This window comes from Suricata suricatta, chromosome 9 (genome assembly GCF_006229205.1).
Source record: "Suricata suricatta isolate VVHF042 chromosome 9, meerkat_22Aug2017_6uvM2_HiC, whole genome shotgun sequence".
Lineage (NCBI taxonomy): Eukaryota > Metazoa > Chordata > Mammalia > Carnivora > Herpestidae > Suricata > Suricata suricatta.
The window spans coordinates 11,416,709-11,431,266 of NC_043708.1; the positions used below are offsets into that span (position 1 = coordinate 11,416,709).

Genomic DNA, 14,558 nt, shown 5'->3' on the forward strand with positions numbered 1-14,558 from the left:
CCCGTGCGGGGCGGCCGGGCGGCAGGTCTCGGGCGGGGAGGACGCCTTGGCCTCAGGTGCGCCGGTGAGGGGGGGGCTGCTCCCGGGCGCGCAGCGTGGGCGCGGGCCTCGAGCAGCCGATGTCGGGGGGGCCCCCAGGTGGGGCCCGAGGAGCGCGGGAGGCGCCCCTGCCCCAGTCTCCCTGAGCTTGCTGTTCTGTAAGGTTTTTCGTCTCCTTTCACTCTAGAAATGTCGCCTTGCTTAGAGGTTCGGGGGGGAGGGGCGGGGACGGTTCTGTTCCCGAGTCTCCTCAGCGACACCTGCTCTCCAGAGCCCTCGGGGAGGTCTGGGGTCCCCCGACAGCCGAGCTCACTGCGGCCTGGGCGGGGAGGGGGCGCAGTGACTCGGGGTGGGGGTGGGGCCGGGTCTGCTCGGTGGGACACCCCCCGGACGGGAGGGAAGGGAGTCCCAGCCCGCACCCCGCTCTCTGCCCCGCGCAGGTGGGCTCTGGGCAAAGAGGGAAGCGAACTTACTTGCCTGGAGAGTCCGACACGAACCGATTAGCAGAGTGTCTTTAATCTGTGACGTTTTTGAAACTTGTAGAAGCCGAGAGGGGGTATTGAAATGTCACTTCCCTATGGTTTTTTGCAAAACACGAATTATACACTCAGCTTGATTTTAGATTTGGCGTCTGTCTCTTCTAGTTTTTTGTTTTTCCTCCTCCTTCTTTGCTGTGGTTTCCTTTAAATAAAGGAAAATAGAATGGCTGCTTTGTGGGGTATGTTGCACACAGAAAGAAGTCCAGGTATAGGCAAGTTAGATGCCAAGCCCAAAACAGATTCCTTTGGAATACTTAAAACTACAGCATGTAAAAGGATTGCTTCGGTTTTTAGAATATTATTCAGACTTTCACTCCAGGTAGGCATGTAGTAGAGTTTTTTTTTTTTTTTTTCTAAATTTCTGATTAGTATCGTAAAAAGTAGCCTGGAAAATACTAAGTGTTACCAACAACACTTACTATTTGCCAACTTGATATTTTGATATGTAGCTTCATTGTGGTTAAAAATAGCGTTTTCTGGAAGGCAATGTTAATATTGCTTTTTTGAGACCTGGAGTTGGAGGGGTTTGCCTCTTATATCTTGTGTTTTGTAGTTTTTTTGTTACTATCAGTTACCTTCATAACTGGAGGAAAGTCTTCATAATAATTGGTGTTTCTTTAAGCCCTTCAAGACAAATATTTCAAAAGTATCTCTTGTATTTTATTGGCTCCACTTGAATTAGAATAAAGCTAACAAACTGAGAGATTAATTAATTCAGGTTGAGAGAGTAGCAGTGATTCTCGGAGGCCATCTGGCAGACCTGTGTAGTATTGGGATTTTCTGTAGTCAGGATAAGAGTTGTAAATGTTGGAAGCATCATAGATTTGTGTGGTCAGTCCTGTGAGAGTGGAAGAAATCATTCCAGTAAGAACAGCAAGAAAAGAAGACCAAGGATGGGAAACACCAACATTGAACTGGTGTATGGAAACAGCCATGGAGAGTGAGGAGAATTCAGGAAAGGAAGAAAATCTAACAGATGGTGGGAGAAAAATCTAGCAAGTAGTGGTGCATAGAAGCTGAGAGAGGAAAGAGTTTTAATCAGGAGAGAAATTTATCTCAGTCAGATGAGTCAAAAGGATCTGGAAGATAGGCTCTGATTAAATATCTCTTGGCTTTGGGTAGTTAGGATAGGAGGAGGTCATCGACCTCAGCAAACACAATGTAAGTAACGTGATAAGGATGGAGGCCAGATATGAATGAATTTGAGGAGTAAATAGAGAATGAAGAAATAAAGATAAGGAGTGTAGCGTCCTAATTTTGAGAGACAAAGATTAGAAGGAGAAGTTACAGGGTGGCAGAGGGGAGAGAGACAAAGATTAGAAGGAGAAGTTACAGGGTGGCAGAGGGGAGAGAGACAAAGATTAGAAGGAGAAGTTACAGGGTGGCAGAGGGGAGTTTATAGCCCGTTTGGAAAGCAGATAAGGACAATTTTGAATACCTTCATGTTCAAGTGCATCTCACAGCCTTCTTCCTCTCTCATGGTTAAGTAGCAGAGCTGAGAGCGAGTAGCTGTGCAGACTGAATAGAACTATTGTAAGAAAGATTTTCATCTTCCCTGGTTCAAATTATGATCACTATCTTAGTGGTAGTTTGGTCTCTTGGGTTCAGGTGTTACCAGTGTTAAAGTCACACGTTCACCAACTGTTGGATTGTATTTCACCTGAGTTGCCTTACTCTGATACTCCCAGGTTACATTTAAGTCGTGTGATTCCTTCTTATGTATTTCAGTGATTCTTCTAAATCTCTTATGTGGAATCAGACATTTTTTAAAAAAATCAGAATTCATGAGGCATACACCAAGGGCTTTGTTTCAGTTATTAACATGCATTCAAGGGAAAATGCTCTGATATGAAAATTTCTTTATGAATGTCACTTGGTCACCATTGAAGTTTAATTTTTTGGTTGCCATTCAGGCGAGTCATTTTATGTGTATTCACCTGGGGAATATGAAATTGGAAAAGGCCAATAGTCCCGTGTTGCTAAGGGTATGGAGTGCCTGGAACTCTTGCACTCTGCTGGTGGAAGTGTAAATTGGTAAACCATGTTGGAAAACTTTCGGCAGTTTCAGCGAAAAGTGTGACATATGCATAAAGTATGTTCAACCCTGACAAAATTTCTAGAAAATGCAAACTAGCCTAAAGCAGCAGAAAACAGAGGATGGGTGCAAAGGAAAGTAAGGAGAGGTGGGTTGGAAAAGGGTGTGAGGAAACTTTTGGGGATGGTGAGTATTCGTTTTGTTTTGTTTGTTTGTTTGTTTGTTTGTTTTGAGAGAGAGGATGGGGATGGGGGTGGGAGAGAGAGAATCCCAAGCAGGCTCTGAGCTGTCAGAGTGGAGCCCCACACAGGGCTCCATCTCATGAATGATGAGATCATGACCTGAGCCGAAATCAAGAGCTGGATGCATAACTGACTGAGCCACCCAGGTGCCCCTTCGTTTTCTTGATTGTGAAGATGCTTTCACCAATGTATACATGTTTCACTCATGTAATTATACATTTTAAATATGTATGATTTACTGTAAGTACCTCAATAAAGCTGTATGACAAAAAAAAGTAAATGAAAATAGTGGAGGGACCCCTGGGTGGCTTAGTCGGTTAAGCATCTGACTTCGGCTCAGGTCATGATCTCACGGTTCATGGGTTCAAGCCCCGTGTCGGGCTCTGTGCTGACAGCTCAGAGCCTGGAGCCTGCTTCAGATTGTGTCTTCCCCTCTCTCTCTGCCTCTCCAATGCTCATTCTCTGTCTCTGTCTCTCGATAATAAATAAACATTAAACAAATTTTTTTAATAGTGGAAGAAGACACTAAATATATTTTTTCTTTTAAATACTGTGGTTATCTCAGGGTGATGGGATTATTGATAATTTTAATTTTCTTCATACGGTTTTCTGTATTTTTCATGTTTTCTACCACAACCATGCGTTTACTTAATTTTTAAATGAGAAATTATTTCATGTGTACAAAATAGTACTTTTGACACATCTGTAGATTTAGAGAATACAAAGAAAATAAATGCCCTTGAACTCGTATCATGCTTTAGAAATAATACTTAGGAAGATTTTTCAAAGCCTTGATTGTGTCTCTCTCTTTCCATGCTGCTTGATTTTCTGTATAGTTTTACTGCGTACGTATGTATTCATAAATAATGGGTTTTGTATATTCCATGCCTTTCTTTTGGTACAACATTGTATTTATGAGATTCATTGATGTTGCTCTTTATCATTCCATTTTATGACTCTACCACCCTTTACCCATCTTCCTGTTGGTGGATGTTTGGGCACATTTTCCATTTTATTATCATTTTTAAAATTTAATTTTCACTCTTTGCCACCAAAAGCTGTTTTGTGATGGCCATTGTAACACGTGTCTCTTTGCCTAGGAGTGGTGTTGTGAATCTTCAGACTTGCTAGAACATACTGGATTTTTTTTTTTTCCCTTGAGAGAGAGACAGGGAATCCTAGGCAGGCTCTACTCTGACAGTGTAGTCTGTCTGCACTGACGGACTCGGATCTGGCTCACGAAAGGTTGAGTTCATGACCTGAGCTGAAACCAAGAGCTGGACACTTATCCGACTGAGCCACCCAGGTGCCCCCGTTCTGAATTGTTTTACAAAGTGGTTATACCAGTTTATAATTCCACAGATAGTGTGTTAAAGGTTCATTTTGTTCCCTTCCTCAACATTGAGACATTTGTACAACATTTGTAATTACCTGTATTGTTTCTTTTCAACAGTCTGGTAGGTGAGAAATGATACTCCATTGGAAATTTAATTTACATTTCCTTAATTACTGATGATGTCAGATCTTCCACAAATCTGTATTTCTATTTGTGTCTTTTGCTTATTTTTTTTGACTTTAAAAAATCCACTTCTAGAGGTTTATTTATTTATGGTGCTGAGTCTTACCACTTATGCACGTGGTAAATAACTTTTCCCCAGCTAGTGGCTTGTCTTTTACTTTATATGGTTTTTGATAGATGCATTCTATAGTTTAGTGTCGCTGCGTGTGTCAGACTTTGCCTTTATGCTGGATGCTTTTGGCACTTTTTTTTAAGCTTTGGCTTTTTACTTTTAGTGTGTATTTATTTTGAGAGAGTATATGCATGCGAGTGGGGGTGGGGCAGAGAGACAGAGAGAGAATCCCAAGTAGGCTGTACATTCAGTGCGGAGCCCCAAGCATGGCTCAGTCTCATGACCTGAGCCGAAATCAAGAGTTGGACACATAACCAACTGAGCCACCCAGGTGCCCCTTGGCATCTTGTTTAACACATTTTTCTCTTCCTTGACGTTATAAAGAGATAGTCTTATGTTTTCTTCTGAAAGCTTTAAAATAATATTGCCTTTTGTATTTATGTCTTTAATCCATGTGTGATTGATTTTTGTGTGATGTGAAGTCAGGATCCAATTTCATTTATTTTCCGGACGAGTAATTATTTTTTCCTAGCATTGTTTATTGAACCTTCTGGTTTTTCTCTTAGGGATCTATAAGTATCCTATGCCCAGTTTCCATATATGTTTGCATATGTTTATGGACTAATCCTTCTTCGGTTTCTTTGTGTATTCTTGCTGCAATCTTATTTACTTTAATTGTGTAAAGACCCTTGATACCTAAGACCAGGAGGCACCTACTTATAATTCTTTTAAAACTAGACTCCCCCTCAAATTAATTTTTTTCTAAAGTAAACTTTTCACTGGAATATATTTTTAATCTTAAATATCTACTGTAATCAACTGAAGTCAGAGGAATACTGAAGCGACTTTAGTGTAGACTCTATCAGGCTGCCTTTGTGCAGATCCTGTCTTAACTCACTAGAGTTCATTTTAGCTTGAAAAGTAAATAGAGGATTTTCATTTTGGGAATATAGTTAAGATATTTGGAAAAACCTTCACACCGAAAATAGCTAAGAGTGCTGTATTTAAAAATTTTAAAGGGTACTTAGGAATTAAATTGCCAAAATAGAAGAGAAAGCTGAAAATTGGAGACTAAAGGAGCCTTTAATTCTTACTTGCTTTGAGTGCATTTGCTAAACTGGAGAACTTGATTCGATTTGATTAAAAACTTGGTGGATTTGCAGACAGGAGGCAGAGTTAGAAGTCACCCTAAGGCTCATTCAAGGTAAACTAACAGGAGACTCTCTGCCTCTAGTTCTGGAAATCTCAAAGGTCTGTGGCCTCAAGGACTAAAACTCACTCTACCTCTTTTAGGGATCCACAAGGAAAGTTACCTTGATGCCAAGTAAAACGGGAAGGAAACCTGTTCTTGGGAAGTTAGAGCCATGGATGGTGGTAGAGGGGTGACTCACATCACCTTGGTGGTCCAAAACCAATTCTAAGATGTAATTTTTTATGTCTTATTTTTCTTTAGATATAATTCACGCACCATAAAATTCACTCTTTTCAAGGGTACCGTTAAGTGGTTTTTCATATGTTCACAATGTTGCACAACCATCACCACTAATTCTAGTAATTTTTCTCCCCAGAAAGAACCCTGTGCCCATTAGCAGTCACTCCTCGTTTCCCCCTTCCCCCCCGACCCCTGGAAATCACTAATGCATTCTCTGTTTCTATGGATTTGCTTATTATGGGCATTTCATGTAAATGAAATTATACAGTACGTGGCCTTTTGTGTCTTGCCTTTTTCACCTAGCGTGTTTTCACGGCTTATTTATGTGGTAACACGAATCCATACTTCATTCCTTTTAATGGCTGAGTAAGATTCCATGGTGTGGACACACCGTATTTTGTTTTTGTTTTTCTATTTGTTCATCAAGACACGTTTGGGTTGTATCCACTTTTTGGCTATTATGAATAACGCTGCTGTGAACATTTGTGTACAATTTTTGCATGGAAGTATATTTTTCATTCTCATAGGTGTATTTACCTAAGGAGTAGAATTTTTGGGTCGTATGGTAATTCCATGGTTAAGTTTTTGAGGAACTGCCGAACCATTTTCCAAAGCAGCCACATCATTTTTCATTCTCACCAGTGATCGATGAGCGTTCTGGTTTCTCGCGATCTTTGCCAACACTTGTTTTTTGTCTGTCTTTTTGATTGTATCCATCCTCAAGTGTGTGTGGATTGGTCTCCCACTGTGGTTTTGATTTGCATTTTCCGTGACTGCTGATATGAAGCACCTTTTTTTTCATGTTGTTTTTGGCCATTTATCAGTCTGTCTTCTTTGGAGAGTCTATTCACATCCTTTGCCCATTTTTAAATTGGGTTCTATGTCAAGGTAAGAATTTAAAATCGTATGGTAAGCAAATTCAGATATGCTCTGTGGGAGTGTATTTTAATCTTTGGCCTTAAAAAGTTTTATGAATAAAGCTTCAAGGTCATTGAAAAATTTGTCAACGATAACCAAGTGCACAGGAAATAAGACAGCCTGAACAAGAATCAGCAGAAACAACAGATAATAAGAAGTAAACTTACAAAAGCTTACATACTGGATTTACTAGACATGGATTGTTGAAGTAAGTAGGATGGGCTCAGGGCACCTGGGGGGCTCAGTCAGTTAAGCATCTCTTGATTTTGGGCTCGGGTCACGATCTCACAGTCGGGGGGTCCAGCGATGCATCAGGCTTTGTGCAGGAAGCTCGGAGCCTGCTTGGGGTTCTCTCTCACCCTCCGCCCCTCTCTCCTGCACGTCCCCTCTCTCAGAAAACAAACAAAACTATGATGGGCTATATTGAATGAAAAAAAAGACAAGTTCTTCCTTTGTTCCAGCTGCTTTTGAGATTTCCTCTTTATCACTGGCTCTGAGCCATGTATTGTGATGTGTCTTGGCCCAGTTTTCTTCATATGTCCCATGCTTAGTGTTTGTTGAGGTTCTTAGATCTGTGGCTGGTAGTTATCAAATTTGAAAATTTTTGGTATTATTTCTTCAAATACTTTTTCTGCCTCACCCCCTCCTTCATGGACTTCAAGTACATGTATTTTAGGCTGCCGGAAATCATTTCCTGGGTCACAGATGCTCTTTTTATTTTGTCTTTGTTCTTTTTCTCTGTTTCATATTGGATAGTTTCTTTTTAAAATTTTTAATGTTTGTTTATTTTTGAGATAGAGAACATGAGCAGGTGAAGGGGCAGAGAGAGAGACACAGAATCTGAAGCAGGCTCCAGGCTCTGAGCTGTCAGCACGGAGCCCGACGTGAGGCTTGAACCCATGAACCATGAGACCATGACCTGAGCCAAAGTTGGTCACTTAACCAACTGAGCCACCCAGGTGTCCCTGGATGGTTTCTTTACCTGCACTGTTCATTCATCTTTTGCAATATCTAATCTGCTATTAATCCCATCCAGTGTATTTTCTACCTCAGATGCAATTTTCATCTTTAAAAGTTGCATCCTTTTTGTATCTTTCATGTCACTTCTTAACTTTTTGAACCTATAGTGTGAGAAATGTTTTAATATTCTTAATGTCCATGTATTTCTGGGTTGTTCCAGTTGGTTGATTTTTCCCAGTATTTTTTTTTTTTTTTTGCATGTTTGGTCATTTTTTTTTCAGATGCCAGATATTGTGAATTTTGCTTTATGTGTTTGATATAGAAGTATTTTTTTGCTTTGGGAATATTTATTTGTTTACTTATTTATTTTGAAAGAGAGAACCAGTGGGGGAAGGACAGAGAGAGAGATGGGGGCAGAGAATCTGAAGTGGGCTCTGTGCATACTGCAGAGAGCCCAATGTGGGGCTCTAACTCATGAATGGTGAGATCACGACCTGAGCTGGTCATTGGATGCGTAGCCAACTGAGCCACCACCCAGGCACCCTGGGACTAGTTTTTTTGAAAATGGTTTGATCTGTTTGAGTCTTGCTTTTTTAATTTGTTGGTGTGTTTTCTACCTCAGATACTATAATGCAGACTAGCAGACTAGCATTCAGTTAGGGCTGTTTATGGCCTCACAGAGCAAGAGCCTTCTGAGTATTCTACCCAGTATCCTGTGAATTACGAGGTTATCCCAGTTTGGTTGGTGGGGACAGGCATGAAACCCGACCTTGACGAGTGACGGTGTGGTTTTTGTAATCTCTTCTGGTGGTCTTTGCCCTGTCTTGTGCAGTTTGCATGCATGCGTGCTCTGAGCAGGGCCCTGCTGACTGCTGGGCTGGGCTGTGCTGAGGTCTGTGGTCTCCGTGTGCACCTCTCTGCTCTCCGCTAGTCTGTCAGGCAAACTCCGTCTGCCTTCTTTTTCTAAGTTTTTATTTATTTGTTTTTGAGAGAGAGAGCGAGAACGAGAACATGAGCTGGGGAGAGGCAGAGAGAGATGGAGAGAGACTGCCAGGCAGGCTCCATGCTGTCGGTGCAGAGCCCAATACGGAAGTCGATCTCATGAATCATGAGATCCTGACCTGAGCTGAAATCAAGAGTCGGCCACCCAGGTCCCATCTAACCGTCTTATTCTTATTCACAGAAACTTGCTTCCTTTTCTGCACCCCTCCCCCATAGTCCCCAGTTCATCTTGGATGACTCAAGGCCATCAACTTTGAGGACCTTTCCCCCAGAAGTAGTAATGGTTTTTAACCAGTCCACCTACAGTCCTTTCGTGATTAATGTTAAATATTTGCAGGCTGGCTGGGGTCAGAAATGTGGTTTGATGAGTTTGTTAGGAGTTTTTATATGAGGTAGTTACACTTTGTTCCCTTATCGATCAACTATATATATGCTGAGTTTCTACTATTCCCAGTCTCATACAGGGTGAGTAGAATATTGTTTCTGAAAAGATTATATTTTAGAAGGGGAGAGAGAACAAGCATCATACATGTCAAGAATATCTATCTATATAAATGTAGATATATATAAAATTATATATGTATATATTTAAAGTTCACTGGATGTTTAGAAATGAGAGAAATCAGTATGGTCTGAGTGGTCAAGGAATGCATCCTTTAAACTAGGGCTAAAAATGATTTTGAAAATGTATCAATTTTTAAAACAAATTAGTTACAGGATGTAATGGAAGTAAAGGTGCCATTCCTGATAGCCAAACAGGTTTTAAAGGCATACAGTTGGGGTGCCGGCGTGGTTCAGTTGGTTAAACTTCCAACTTCAGCTCAGGTCATGATCTCACAGTGTGTGAGTTCAAGCCCCGCGTCGGGCTCTGTGCTCACATATCAGAGCCTGGAGCTTGCTTCGGATTCTGTGTCTCCCTCTCTCTCTTCCCCTCCCCCACTCATGCTCTGCCTCTGAAAAATGAATAAATCTTAAAAAGAATTTTAAAGGCATACACTTAACAGGAAAATTCTGCATTTATTTGAGAAAAACTACAGAAATTCCCCAAAATACAGACACAGAGTGGAACGAATGTTCTGGGTAGGCGTACACAGCATCTTAAGAATGTCAGGGTTTTTTTCTAAAGTCATTTATAAATATAACAGAATCCCAACAAAAGTACCATTATATTTTTCCTCCTGGGGCTAAGGACAGGATTCAAAGTTCATTAGTAAGCCTAGAAAAGTAAGGAAAGTTGGAAAAACCTTGAAATTGAAGAGCAGTAAGGTTGGGGGGCCAGCCCTGCTGTATATGAGAGCATATTATTATAGGCCATTATCATTTTATTTATTTATTATTTTTTAATGTTTGTTTATTTTTGAGAGAGAGAGAGAGAGGGAGAGAATCTGAAGCAGGCTCCAGGCTCTGAACTGTGAGCACAGAGCCTGACACAGAACTCGAACCCACAAACCGTGAGATCATGACCTGAGCTGAAGTTGGACACTTAACTGACTGAGCCACCCAGGCACCCCATCATTTTAAAATGTGGTACAGGAAAAGACAGTCTAGTTGAAGAGAATAGAAAACAGAAATATCTCAATTGTATGTGGAAATTTAGTCTATAATAAGGGCAGCATTCTAAAATCATTGGAGAAAATACGGAATTTTAAATAAATGGTGTTTATGATACTAGAATAGCCAATTGGGAAAGGTAGAATTGAATCTACTTCTCCTGCTGTACACTGCGGTGTTAGTGTAGAAAGTAACACCATATTAAGTAATAGAAAAAACCATGGATAAACTCTTTTATGCCCTATGTATGAGGAAATATTTTCTGTGACTCCAAACCCAGAAGCAGAAAGGGAAAACATAGGTAACTGTAACTATGTATGTGTATATTCATACATTCATATGTTTTTATGTATATATCTGTATATATACACACACATTCTCTCTCTCCCTCAGCAGAAAATACTGTAAAAAGACAAGGACAGACTGGAAGAATGTTTGTGACTTATGTCATGGATAATGCATTAATCTTTCAACTGTATAAAAATCCTCTAAAACTGAGGCAGAAAAGGACCAATAGCTTTATAGAAAGATGGGCAAAAACGATAATGAACATTGAGTTCATAGAAACAAATACAGATTAGCCTTGTATGAAAGGGGCCCAACCTCATGTATAAGATGCAAATTAAAACAACATGAGATACATTTCTATCTGGATTGGCAAACGTCTAGCATTTTAACAAATCCTGTGTTGGTGTCTGTATTTGGAAGTGGGAGCTAGCACATTGCATTGAGAATATGCAGATTAAGGCGTTCTGAATGGGGAGGTACAAAGCCACCCGCAGGGGTCTGCGATCAGTTCCCTCATCATCAGAGGTCCCACTCCGGGGAAATGAAAACCCCCGGGGGCTGTTTTGCTTGAAGGCACAGTTTTCTGTACACCCACACAAAGGAAGTCAAGTCAGAAGATTTGTTACTTACAGATCTCAGAAATGGAGGTGCGAAGGTAGATATGAATGAAGATTTGCTGAGCTGGTAACTCTTTAGTCTCGGTGATAGGGATTTTCTTGCATCATTTTATCATATTTAGTGTCCATTTGGAATTTCCCGTGAAAAACGTGCAGAGTTTAGGCATAAATGGAAGGAGTGCATTTGCAATAAAGTCAGTGAGCCCAAGGTGGGCAGTTGGATATAAAGTTCCCATACAATTTTATGTTCCTGGTAAATTTAAAACAGACTCCCAGGGCTGACTCTTGATCTTGGGGTTGTAAATTCAAGTCCCACATTGGGTGTAGATATTACTTAAAATCTTAAAAAAATAAGACAGACTCCTGTTATTTCCAGCTTATGTTTTATGTGGTTTAGTTAGTTGGTATCTGTGTGTGGGTGTGGAATACAGTGTTTGAGACATCTTTTTCTGTTGGTGTAATTATAAATGTTAAACCAACTTAAAAGTATGAAGTTGTATATTGGCCCCATTTATAGGACCTTTGGATTACCAGAAGAATTGATTTGGAGGAAGTGAAACTTTTCTCAAACTTTTATGAGTGCTATATTTTCTTGCAAATTTTGCTTGGCCATGGATTTGAGTATACCTGGCAGAAAAACAAAACAAAACAAAACACTGGGAGTGGAATTTTTCTTTTTTTTCAGGCTTAACATTGAGATTGTTCATTTAGTGATTTTTGAGCATGTCATTTTAATTAATAACTTATGAGAATCCTAGCTTATATAAAATTATTTATAAGATAAGATCTATCTTCCTTGAAACATTTTTGCTTTGTTTTCCTCCTTACATCTTAGAAAGACATCGATAATATGATTTATATAGTGATACCTAACACACTAAGCCTGATCATAACTTGTTTTCCTGTTCTACCAACAGATAGGTATTAAAATTGGAAGTTTGTATCAATTGCCGACTGCTGGAAATTGTATGTAATGGCAACAGAATTTATAAAGAGCTGCTGTAGAGGATGTTTCTATGGTGAAACAGAAAAGCACAATTGTGAGTTTGACTTCTTTTTACATCAACAAACAGTTATTTAATGTCCTTTTTCTTTGTGGCATTTTATAATATAAAGATAAGCGAGAAATATTTCCTGACTTCATGGGGGAGGCAGACATAAATATGAGGCACTCCGGGTAGGTAATAAAGTACCCTGGGACCTAAGGGGGAGAAAGGGAGAAAGTCAACCCAGCGGACGGACACCCTGGGACATCACCCCTGTGAGGATGGCATTCGGTGTGGGAGCCTGAAGAGGACTTCCGCCACAGCGTGGGAAGAAGGTACGAGAAGGTGAAGAGTGGACGTGAGGATTCGTAGGTGGATGAAATGGCACAGGCAAAGGCAGGGAGAGAGGAGAAGCGTTGGGTGCGCTTGGGGACAATGCACCGCGGCAGGTGTTTTAATTTGAATAAAGACAATTTCTGATTTGTGACAGCGCATTAAAAGAAGCCTTTCACAAATGAATGACTAATGGAGAAGAGACCCATTATTTCATCAAGACCCCATACTTACGAAGGGCTTCTCGAGATTTCCCTTTCTAGTCAGTGGTCTCCTCGCTTCTTCAGAGTTATGACTGGAACTTTATTTTCCTTGGGCTTTCTCTTGTATTTCGTTGTCTGGAGCACAGCTCCCTAGTACCTTTGAGAGGAAGGCTTCTTTTTGCCTTAAAACATTTCATAAATTCCTTCATGGTAGTGGTTGTGCTTTCATTCAGTCGGCAGACAGTACTGGGTGTCCCTCACCTCCCCAGCCTAAGTGACCCGCTTAGGAAACATATGATTTGAGACAAAGGACAAATTAGGTCACAGAAGCGAACACAGAGAGTTGTTATTGTATGCTAAAAATACATTTTACTTTGTGATTCAGTAAAGATTTTCGTAGACCTGGGAGACCTTTAACTTCTTTTCAGAATTGCTTTATATATTTAAGAGTGACACTAACCACCAGTACTGAGAATAAGAATTGCTTCATTGGCAGTATTTTTGAATGCCTGGCTTCTACTCGAAAGTATTGTGGAATTAAATACAGAATAAACTTGTTTTCCATCTGTGAAGTCTTTTTGTGGGAATGAGTTTCTTTAAAAACTGCTTTTACCATTATGATAAGTTAATATACTTTGACAATAACATATTAATTTTGCAAATATTGCTTGGACAGAATTGATGTAGATTCCAAAAGTGCTTGACAGAACCTAGAAGTAGTAGATTCTCTATCAGCGGTTTCTCCTAGGAGATTAAGTACCAGAGCATGCTAACTTTAGATTATTATATGTAACTCTACATTCATATTTGAGAGTTTTCTTTTGTTCTGTCTCCTGTTACATGCAGTGTCCACAGAACGAGACTTTAAAGCCGCAGCCTCAGAATGTCGGAGCAGCACTGTGTGCGCCCCTCCATTGACTGCTGTTTCGGTAAAGCCCCAGGTCGGCTGTACTGAGGACTATTTACTTTCCAAATTACCGTCTGATGGCAGAGAGGTACCCTTTGTGGTGCCCAAGTTTAAGTTATCTTATATTCAGCCCAGGGTCCAAGGGACTCCTTCACATCTGGAAGAACTCGAAGGTAAACAATAAAATGGCAGGATTTAAAAAATCAACATGTAGCGTTTATTGTTTCTGTTATTTCCCTCTTTCATATGTTTAAAGATATAAAATTCTTTTATAAATAAATTTTACATTTTGTTTCTACGTCTTGTTTTATTCTTCCTGTAGAGGAACTTAACGTATAATATTTTTGAAAGATCTCATTATGAAATCTGATCATTGTCAACACATCTGTGTGTAGATGTGGCCTTTTTTTTAAAGGAATCATGTAATATCTCGGTTACCTGTCACATGTCTGGAAAGAAAATGAGGAACTTGGTGTTTTTTTGATCAGTAAATATAGAAAGCATTCTTAAATTTTTTTTCTCTGAGGATAGTTCATATTTACCACCTTCTAAAATTTGGTGCGAAGAGAAGAAAGGAAGCAATGAAGTCACCTTTCTTTACCACTACGCGGCGTGATCCAGTCTCAATAGTCACTTGAATGAGACAGAGTCATTGGGTAGATTTTGGTTCATGTTGTTAGAGGCCACGAGAGTAATGATACGAAGAAACGACATTGTATTTTAAAAATAATTTACTTCAGTCTATGGAAACACTGTCACAGTGTTCCCCCTCCCCTCAAAGTTTTATTATGAAACATTTCAAACATACAGAAAAGTTGAAAGAATATAATGGTGAATGTCCACCACGTAGAATCTATTATTAATATTTTACCAAA

The 14,558-nt window shown here is 40.0% G+C and overlaps 1 protein-coding gene across 3 annotated transcripts in view; it reads left to right on the top strand.

The window, feature by feature from the left end:
- TC2N (tandem C2 domains, nuclear) overlaps window positions 1-14,558 on the top strand; it is a 46,019-nt gene continuing 31,461 nt past the window's right edge. For all 3 annotated transcript variants that reach the window (XM_029951499.1, XM_029951500.1, XM_029951501.1), the window contains exons 1-3: window positions 1-56; window positions 12,172-12,294; window positions 13,623-13,856. In XM_029951499.1, coding sequence (XP_029807359.1) covers window positions 12,228-12,294; window positions 13,623-13,856 — 301 coding nt within the window. In that variant the 5' untranslated portion in view covers window positions 1-56; window positions 12,172-12,227. The remainder of the gene's footprint in view (window positions 57-12,171; window positions 12,295-13,622; window positions 13,857-14,558) is intronic.